Raw genomic sequence first — 9661 nt, 5'->3', positions numbered from 1 at the left:
CTTCTGGGGGTGGAAGCTCTCCTGCAGCCCCCCAATTACTCCCTCTCCCCAGATGGCAGCCTGCGGCAAGTGCAGCCGGGCTGATGGCCGAGTGGTGTGATGTGCCCAGTGTGGGCACTCAGGGCACTCCAAGCCAGAACTTCGTTGCAAGCAGGGCACCCCTTAGAACTGTGTGTCCGGGGTGGGGGTCGGGACCCTTTAAGCGCAGCCCTCGGCTAGCCTGAGACAGCATCTCCATGCTCTAAGTCCTCCTTTTATGCCCTGCCGGCACTGCTTCCGGCCATCCTTAAGCCCTGTTCAGGGTCCACTTAATGTGGACTTGCTAGTTCGAACTAGCAAAACGCTAGTTCGAACTAGTTTTTAGTTCTAGATGCGTTAGTTCGAACTAGCTTAGTTCGAATTAACTAATTCGATCTAAGTTAGTTCGAACTAGCGCTGTAGTGTAGACGTACCCCTGGCTAGTAGTTTGCCCACTTGTAGAGAAATGTAGCAGAATTACACTGTCTTTATAAATGCATTTATAAAGGGGGGCATTTAAGGGCGGCTGAAACTGGTTCTGGCAGGGCATCAGGTCAGTAGTTGCTTTGTGTGGCTGCTGTCTGAGGCTATCTCTGAGGCTCGAGCTTAAAGGGACCCCCCTGGACAGCCGGTTCTCAGCTTTTCCTGCTTGCTGGCCAACCTTGCCGAGGGACAGCAAAGCGTTGGTCTCTGTGCCTGTCTGTGTCGGTGCTTCCCTTCGGGGATGCCGCCGCAGGTGGCAACATGGAGCCACAGCTTGCCCTGCACCTTCTGGTTCACTTTCTGGACTTGCTGCTGCAAGCCTGCCACCAATGGCTCGAGGCTGCCTGGCACCTCCTGGTGCACGTCAGCCCCCTGCCTCTCCACCTGGCTGCCCAGGGGGCCGTGGAGGAGCCACGGCGGCGGCGCCCCGGCACTGGCATGCCCCCCCCGCATCTGGCGTCTGGACACCAGCAGTGACTGGTGGGACCGCATCGTCCTGGAGCGCTGGGAGGACCGACAGTGGACCCAGAACTTCAGGATGAGGAGGGACACCTTCCTGGAGCTCTGCGAGTGGCTCGCCCCTGCTCTGCGCAGAAGGGACACTCACATGAGGCCCACCATCCCCCTCCAGAAGCGGGTGGCCATCGCCCTCTGGAAGCTCTCCACGCCGGACAGCTACCGATCCGTCGGGAACCAGTTTGGCGTGGGGAGATCCACCGTCGGAGCGGTGCTCATGCAGGTTTGGCACTCGCCGGCCACCGAGCTGGGGGGGGGGGTGCTGCGAGGAGGGGATGGGCCGCCCCAGGAAAAAAGGGGGGGCAGGAGGAGGCGAAAGCGCCCCACACCGGAGGGGTTGGTCTGTCCCGGCCGTACTACATGCCACCAGGGGGGTTGCTTCCGGGAGTGGGGTGTGGGACACTGCCAGGGCACGAACGCTCCCAGCCACCCAGGCACCCCACTGATTGGCGCTTTGCTGTGTCTCTCTCCGCAGGTGGTCAAGGCCATCAACCGGGTGCTGCTCCACAGGGTGGTCCGCCTCGCCGACCCAGACGCTGTCATCCGGGGATTCGGCGCCCTCGGCTGCCCCAAATGTGGGGGGGCCATCGACGGGACGCACATCCCCATCCGAGCCCCGGAACACCAGGCTTCCCGGTACATCAACCGCAAGGGGTACTTCTCCGTGATCCTGCAGGCCGTGTGTGACCACCGGGGCCAGTTCACGGACATTAATGTGGGCTGGTCCGGCAAAGCACATGATGCCCGGGTGTACCGCAACTCCTCCGTGTGCCAGCGGCTGCAGGACGGGACCTTCTTCCCCGACCGCCACATCAGGGTCGGGGACATGGACATGCCTGTGTGCCTGGTGGGGGATGCCGCCTACCCACTGAAGCCGTGGCTGATGAAGCCGTACACGGGGCACCTCAATCCCTCCTGCCAGGCCTTCAATGCCAGGCTCACCAGGGCCCGCATCGTGGTGGAGGGGGCCTTCGGGCGACTGAAAGCCCGCTTTCGATGCCTCCTCACCCGTCTGGACCTGGCTGAGCACAACATCCCTCCCGTGGTGGCAGAATGTTGTGTGCTCCACAATTTGTGTGAGCGAAAGGGGGAGGCTTTCCTGCCAGCCTGGATGGCTGAGGCTGACCACATGGCTGGACACTACGGTCAGCCCCGCACCGCCGCCATCCGGGAAGCCCAGCGGGCGGGGGGGCCGTCCGGATCCGGGAAGCCCTGCGGGAGAGCTTCCTGGTGGAGGAGGAGGACTAACATCTCCCTTGCATGCCCCACTGGGGCCTTCTTCCACTCTACCCCCCTTCTCCTTTCCCCTCCCTACCTACTGTCAAATAAAGACACCTGTTTTTCAAACAAAAATGTGTGTTTATTTCACATAACTGGGGTGGGGGAAGGGAGGAAGAAGGGTAGAAGAGGGGAGGGGGAAACCTGGGATGAGGGAGCTGGAAGGGGCGGGAAGGGAGGAAGGGAAAGGAAAGCTCAGGGGTGGGAGTCCGGCTGCCTCTCCCGTCTCGCCACACTGCGGGTCCGGGGGCATCGGTGGGCAATGGTTGTGGAGGGTGGGGCAGGAGGGATGGGGGGTGTGGAGGAAGCAGGAGGGGGAGTAGGAGGGGGAGTAGGGGGAGCAGCAGGGGGAGCAGCAGGAGGAGCAGGAGCAGGAGCAGGAGGAATTGGGAAGCGGTCAAGCAGGCTCTGAAGGTGGCCTCGCAGGGCACGGCCCTGATCCTCCAGGGCCTCCAAACTCCACCGGCGCAGCCTCAGGTCCTCCTGGACCCAGTGGTCCTGGGTGCAGAGCTGGTGATCCATGAACTGGAGGTGCCACCTCTGGTAGTCCTCCTCGTTCCTGGCTCTCCTGCTTGCCCGGGCACGGGCAGCTGCAGCAGGCAGTGTGGTGCGCCCTGCAGGCCCAGGTGCTGCAGCTGTGGTGCAACAAGACCAGCGGTCAATTACCCCAGGGGCCCAGGTGTGTGAAACCCAGCTCCCCTCTGCAAGGCCAGGGCCCCTGCAGGCTCCCCAGCTGCTGCTCCGTGGTGGGCAAAGCCCAGGCGCACGGTCCCGGGGCTCCCTCTCGCCCCAGCCCCCCGTAAACATAAGGGGAGCACTATGGTACTCACAGGTGGACGCCTCCCCGGCCTCAGACGACACAGGCGAGCGGCTCTGTGGCGTGCCTCGGGGGTCCCAGGTCCTGGGCAGGCTGCCAGCAGGCTCCTGGATCTCGGAGCCCTCCTCCTCTTCCTCCGTCTCCTGGAGCGGTCCTTCTGCTCCGGGGTCTATCACGTCCCGGGGGGCAGGGACGGCATGAGCCTCCAGGAGGCGGTTCAGGGTGTGGAAGTGGGGGCATGCCTCCGGGTCGGCCCCTGGCTGGCAGGCCCAGTAGTAGGACTGCCGCAGGTCTTTGACCTTGTAGCACACCTGCTCCCGGCTGCGCTGGTGGCCCCTGGCGGCCAGGCTGGCAGCCATGCGGCTGTAGACTGCCGCGTTCCTGTGGCTAGTGCGGAGATCGTGGACATTGGAGGCTTCCCCCCAAACCTTGATGAGGTCCACGATCTCCGCACTTGACCAAGCGGGTGCCAGCCTCTTGTGTCCCCGGGCAGGCTCCTGGGAGCTGCCAGGCTGGTCCTGGGGAGCAGTGGAGGGCTGGGTGTCCTCGGGTGGCTGGCTTATGTTGTGGCAGGTGCAGGGTCTGCTGGCTGGGTGCTGGCAGCCTTGCAACTGGCACAAACTGTGTAATCAGCCCGTGGCCCTTTAAGGGCTCCGGGGCCGGGAGGGGGGGCAATAGAGTTTCCCTGGTGTTGGCCAGAGTGGCCACCAGGGAAACCTGGGAAGGATTAGCCTCCCACTAGTTCGAATTAAGGGTCTACACAGCCCTTAATTCGAACTAGCTAGTTTGAACTAGGCTTAATCCTCATAAAATGAGGTTTACCTAGTTTGAACTAAGCGCTCCGTTAGTTCGAATTAAGTTCAAACTAACGGAGCGCTAGTGTAGCACCTATGAAAGCACTTTTTTCTGGCAAAGCTCCGTGCCGAAAAAAAACAGCAGCCATTTTTATGCTAATGGAGTGAGGGAGATTTAAATCCCCGCTTCATTAGCAATTGTGATACATCTAATTTACATCCCTTTTACGAAAAAGGGATGCAATCTAGACGTAGCCAACCTGTATTTAAGCTTCTAAAGGGATACTCCATACGAGGCAGCAGTGAAGGAGGCTTAAAATCAAGAACAAACAGGCAAGTTGTTACTATGAGTGTCTTTTAAAATTTAAATAATTGAAATGAACTAATTCCTGGGTAGATCTGTGAGGAACTTCCACAGGGCAACTGCCACTCACTTTTGCACTGTCAGAGCAGGTCTCATTCTGGTGTTCTTGTGGGTGGGGAAAGCAATTTGCATACTTCCATGAAAGTGGCCTTATCATAGATTCATAGAGCTGGAAGAGACCTCAGGAGTCCATCAAGTCCAGCCACCTGCTCAAGGCAGGACCAATTCCAACTAAATCAACCCAGCTTGGGGTTTGTCAAGCAGAGACTTAAAAATCTCTAGGGATGGAGATTCCATCACCTCCCTAGGTAACCCATTCCAGTGCTTCACCACCCTCCTAGGGAAATAGTTTTTCCTAATATCCAGCCTAGAACTCTCCTGCTGTAACTTGAGACCATTGCTCCTTGTTCTACCATCTGTCACTACTGTTAACAGCCTTTCTCCAGCCTCTTTGGAACCTCCCTTCAGGAAGTTGAAGGCTGCTATCAAATCTCCCCTCACTCTTCTTTTCTGCAGACTAAACAAATCCTAATCCCCCAGTCTCTCCTCATAGGTCATGTGCTCCAGCCCCCGAATCATTTTGGTTGCCCTCCGCTGGACCCTCTCCAATGTGTCCACATCCTTTCTATAGTGGGGGGCCCAGAACCACAATATCACCCTGTTGCTTCCACTTCTAAATTTAACCCATAGACTCTCAACAGGTTTTCCTTCCTCTATATACTGGAACTCTGAGCAATCATTCTGCTCTCTTAAATACAGTGCAACTCGTCCTTCTTTTCTCTTCCGCCTGTTCTTCCTGAACAGTTTATACCCTTCCATGACAGTGCTCCAGTCATGTGAGTCATCCCACCAAGTCTCCGTTATCCCAAGCAAATCATAGTTCTTGGACTGGGCCAGAGCTTCTAATTCTTCCTGTTTGTTTCCCAGGCTTCTCTCATTTGTGTATAAATACCTTAGGGTATGCCTACACTAGGTTGTTAATTAGAGCTATGTAGACAAATGAGGGAAACTGGAGTTGCAAATGAAGCCCGGGATTTAAATATCCCGGGCTTCATTTGCATGTTCCTGGGTGCCGCCATTTTTAAATCCCCCTTAGTCTGAACTCCGTGCCCATGGCTACACGTGGCAAGGAGTAGGTAGTTCGAATTAGGATCGAATTAGTAGTTACCGTTCAAACTACTGTTACTGTTACTATGGGACTAAGGGGGATTTAAAAATGGTGGTGCCCGGGAACATGCAAATGAAGCCTGGGATATTTAAATCCCGGGCTTCATTTGCAACTCCAGTTGCCCTCATTTGCCTTCCTAGCTCAAACTAACAACCTAGTGTAGACATGCCCTTAGATAACCAGTTGTTCGCCCTACCTTCTCCATTTGAATCAGGGGTCCTCCTTTGTTGCTTGTTCTCCCTTGCATTTCCTCCCAGTATCTGACTTTCCCACTCATCTGAGGTCTTTGGTTACCATCCCCCAACAAACCTAGTTTAAAGCCCTCCTCACTAGGTTTGCAAGCCTGCCCGCAAAGATGCTCTTTCCTCTCTTGGTTAGGTGGATTCCATCTCTTCCTAACAATCCTCATGCCCAGAAGAGAGTCCCATGGTCAAAGAAACCAATGCCCTCTCTGCGACACCACCTGCACAACCACGCATTTACTTCCTCAATTCGACGATCCCTACCCAGACCTTTTCCTTCAACAGGGAGAATAGACGAGAACACCACTTGTGCTTCGAATTCTTTGATTCTTCTTCCCAGTGATATATAATTCGCAGTGATCCACTTAAGGCCATTCTTGGTCGTATCGTTAGTTCCCACATGGAGAAGCAGGAAGGGATAGCGATCCAAAGGTTTGATCATTTTTGGAAGACTCTCGGTCACATCCTTTATTCGAGCTCCCGGTAAGCAGCACACCTCTCGAGATTCCATCTCTGGACAGCAGATGGATGATTCAGTCCCTTTTAGGAGGGAGTCCCCGACCACCATCACCTGTCTTCTTTTCTTGGGGGCGGTGTTCGTGGAACCCCCATCCCTAGGACTACGCATCCCATGCCTTCTGGTAGATGGTGTTCTCTTCCGATTTCTTCCTGGAGGGGTCCCTGCCAAAGCATTCTTCATCACATTGCCTGTGGAGAGAGCCTGAAAGCAGTCTACAGGAATGGGGGATACCTGAGTTGGCCTTTTTCTTCTTCTAGAAGTTACATGCTGCCAGTTCTCTTCCTTGTCCTGTACTGCCCTCTCTGACTCTTCCACCTGCCGTGCCTGCAGGATTAAACGCTGCCTTCTATCGAGGAAGTCTTCATCCTCTCTGATTGAGGATAGGGTCAATACTCGGGCCTCCAGTCCTCTAATTTTTTCTTCCAAAATGATGACCCGCTTGCACTTGGTGCAGATTAAATCCCTTCTTTCTTCTGGGAGGAAGACAAACATGGCACATGCTTTGCAAGTGTCACATGCTGTGCATGCTTATGCATGCAGATATTGTACAGCCACTGCTGCTCATCCCATACCTGCATAACAATGCAGTCTGGTGGCACCAGAGCTGCAGCATTAGGCACACGAAGGTTAATAACATCATCATCATCATGCTTTCATTCGCAATGGGATCCATGATGGGTTCTATGCTCATGCTGCTGTGGCATCTGTGTGGATAACCAACAAGAGAAAAAATGGCATGAAATAACTATTTGCCATTGGTATGAAGTGGGGGGTGGGAGGAAATGGGTGCATTTCCTAGATACAATGCTGCTGCTATGTATCTAGACCCACCTGCTGCACAGTTTTGGTCCCAGCATGCATTGGGAGCATAACCCAGAATGCAAAGGGGAGCAAGCACTGTGGGATAGCTACCCACAGTACATCACTTTGAGAGCTGACAGTAGCCACTCTGTTGGGGACCTGCTACTTTGAACTACTTCAAATTCTTGCACACAGAGGGCTATGAGCCTTTAACTTTACAATATTGTGTGCTAAAAATTGACCTTAATAAATTTGAGCTTATCTCATAATGTTGTAATGGACTCAGATATAGATGCAAAGATGCAAAAGCAAACGTGAATTAACTGAATGTTTATTGTTATATGGAAAATGTGATAAACTGATTCCCGGGTAAGTCTGTGAGGAGCTTCATGAACTCCAAGTACCCATATAGGATAGGTTTGGTACAAACAATGCAGATTAAGAATTGTAGCACTCATCAGGTGTCCCTGCTCAGTGTTGTGTTTTGTTTAGGGTGGGAGTAAGATATTCCTCATGTCTGGTGTTTCTATTTCTCCCTAGAATGTGTCAACAGCAGAAAGAGTCTGTAAGTAACTTTAATTCACTAACAGAAAGGAGATTTGTTCCAGTGCAGTTAGGGTGGTCACATGTCCCGATTTCTCAATATTTGGGGCTTTTTCTTATTTAGATAACTCTTACTCCCCATCCTGTCCCAATTTTTCACACTTGGGCTGCATCTAGACTGGCTGCGAGTATTTGCGCAACACTGACTTTGTACTGTACAAAATCAGTGGTTCTTGCACAAATACTCCGAAGCTCCCGCTCAGGGATAAGCCCTCTTGCGCAAGAGGGCCAGTGTAGACAGCCAAGTTAATTTCTTGCGCAAGAAAGCCCGATGGCTAAAATGGCCATCGGAGCTTTCTTGCGCAAGAGAGCATCTACACTAGGCACAGATGCTTTTGCACAAAGGCACATGCCAGTACAGCTGCTCTCTTGTGCAAATACTTTTAACAGAAAAACTTTTCAGTTAAAAGTATTTGCGCAAAATCTTGCCAGTCTAGACACTGCCTTGGTGTACGATTAGTGGAAGTATAGTGGTGGTATAACCACCACCAAAGCAGATTTGAACCTGAGACCTCGGGAGCTGACTCTACCCTCTGAGCTAAAAGCCAACTGGCTCCCAGCCCATGCTGTAGAGGTCTCTTGATCTTAACTGTTGCAGTGGTCTAGGTGCCACTTGCAAAACTCAGTAACCACACTAGGTGTGTGGGTTACAGTAGCATATTGCAATCTTGCGTGAAATGTCTAGTCTCAGGTTATATTGCATACTGAGGCTGTTAAAGAATATCTGCACGAGCCAGCTATTGTAGCTTTGCATCAAAGAGCTGTTGGGAAGAAGAAGGAAATAGGCTAGTAGAGGGTGAAACTCTTAAAAGAGTTGGAGGATCAGTCTGACTTGCTGCTCTAAACTTAACTCACTTTCTGCATATAAAAGCCAGGGGCAGTTGTAGAGGGGCAAGCAGGGCTGTAGCTTGCAACTTATTCCACAGGGTCTCCCATGAACTATGCTGTACAGGCTTGGGCTCCAGCCCTGGGTGGCAGATGTGAGGGCCCCAGGCTTCTGTCTGGATGAGGCTTTTGCTGTCTATCCTAGTCCCCACTTAGTCTACTGTTGTCCCTGCTTGGCACCTCACCTTCCAAAACATACTTGCAGCCTCCCTAGGAGACCCTAGACTCCTGGTTGAGAACCACTGCTTTTAACTAAACTATGAATTTGAATTAGATGGCTGGTATCAGGTAACTAGAGCTAGATCCTCATCTGTTATAAACTGGCATAACTGCAGATGGAGCTACACTGATTTACCCCAGCTGAGAATCTGGCCCTGAGAGAATCGTCTTTCTCAATAGTTTGGCTCCTCATTTTCTAGAGGCAGGAGTTAGAGGCAATTGAAAAAGAACATCAAAGGTAAACAGACATCTGTACTTTTTCTGAGCTAAAAAAAGGTTTGGATTGAATTTTGGGTGAAAGTCTACCTCTGTTTGTGCTGTAATGGACGTAGTTAATACCAATTGCTAGAACAAATCTGAGGCTGGAATGAGAGGAACAGCGGGGAGCACAGAAGAAAAATCCAGTGCCCTTGGAAAATACACAAATCACTGGTACAGGACCACTAACACATCAAAGAGGTTCTGTTTATATGTCACAACAAATGAACACTGATATTAAGCAGCAATTGCTCTAAGTATGTGTTGCTGTTCTGTGCATAAGTTCTCCTAACATTATTCTTACATTGGACAGCACTGGTCTATTTTCTTTAGAGTTCCTTTTACTGTGGCAGTTTTTCATGTGCACTTTTGAAGTGGGTGAAACGGTGCATTTTATTATTCATTATCTGCATCACAGAAGTGGCTTGAGGCCCCAATTGGGTATCAGGAAGGTCTTTCAGGCCTGATCTCACATAGGACTTACCCTTAGCCACCATGAAGAAAGAAAATCAGATGACTGACCTTTGTTTTAGATAAAGAGAACAGCAAAACTTGAAATAACAAAATAAAAGAACCATCAGAGAGCACATACAGTGTATATGTCTCCTCTGTGCTGGCTTGCATGAAATGAAAACAAAATGGATGCATGTCTCTGACAAGAACTTAATTTCTTACCCTCTATCCTTCATTTTTTG

At 52.1% G+C, this 9661-nt stretch overlaps 1 protein-coding gene across 1 annotated transcript; it reads left to right on the top strand.

Moving 5' to 3' along the window:
* The first annotated feature begins 453 nt into the window (after positions 1 to 453).
* On the top strand, positions 454 to 7574 carry LOC142830471 (uncharacterized). Its single transcript, XM_075935626.1, has 3 exons — positions 454 to 1240; positions 1493 to 1732; positions 7542 to 7574. Exons 1-3 carry the CDS (start codon positions 743 to 745, stop codon positions 7572 to 7574), a joined length of 771 nt encoding a protein of 256 aa, XP_075791741.1. The 5' UTR covers positions 454 to 742.
* The last annotated feature ends 2087 nt before the right edge of the window (positions 7575 to 9661 follow it).

This window comes from Pelodiscus sinensis, chromosome 8 (assembly GCF_049634645.1).
Source record: "Pelodiscus sinensis isolate JC-2024 chromosome 8, ASM4963464v1, whole genome shotgun sequence".
Classification (NCBI taxonomy): Eukaryota; Metazoa; Chordata; order Testudines; family Trionychidae; genus Pelodiscus; species Pelodiscus sinensis.
Note: the sequence above shows the minus strand (reverse complement) of the source record. Positions and strands in the feature narration are given on the sequence as shown.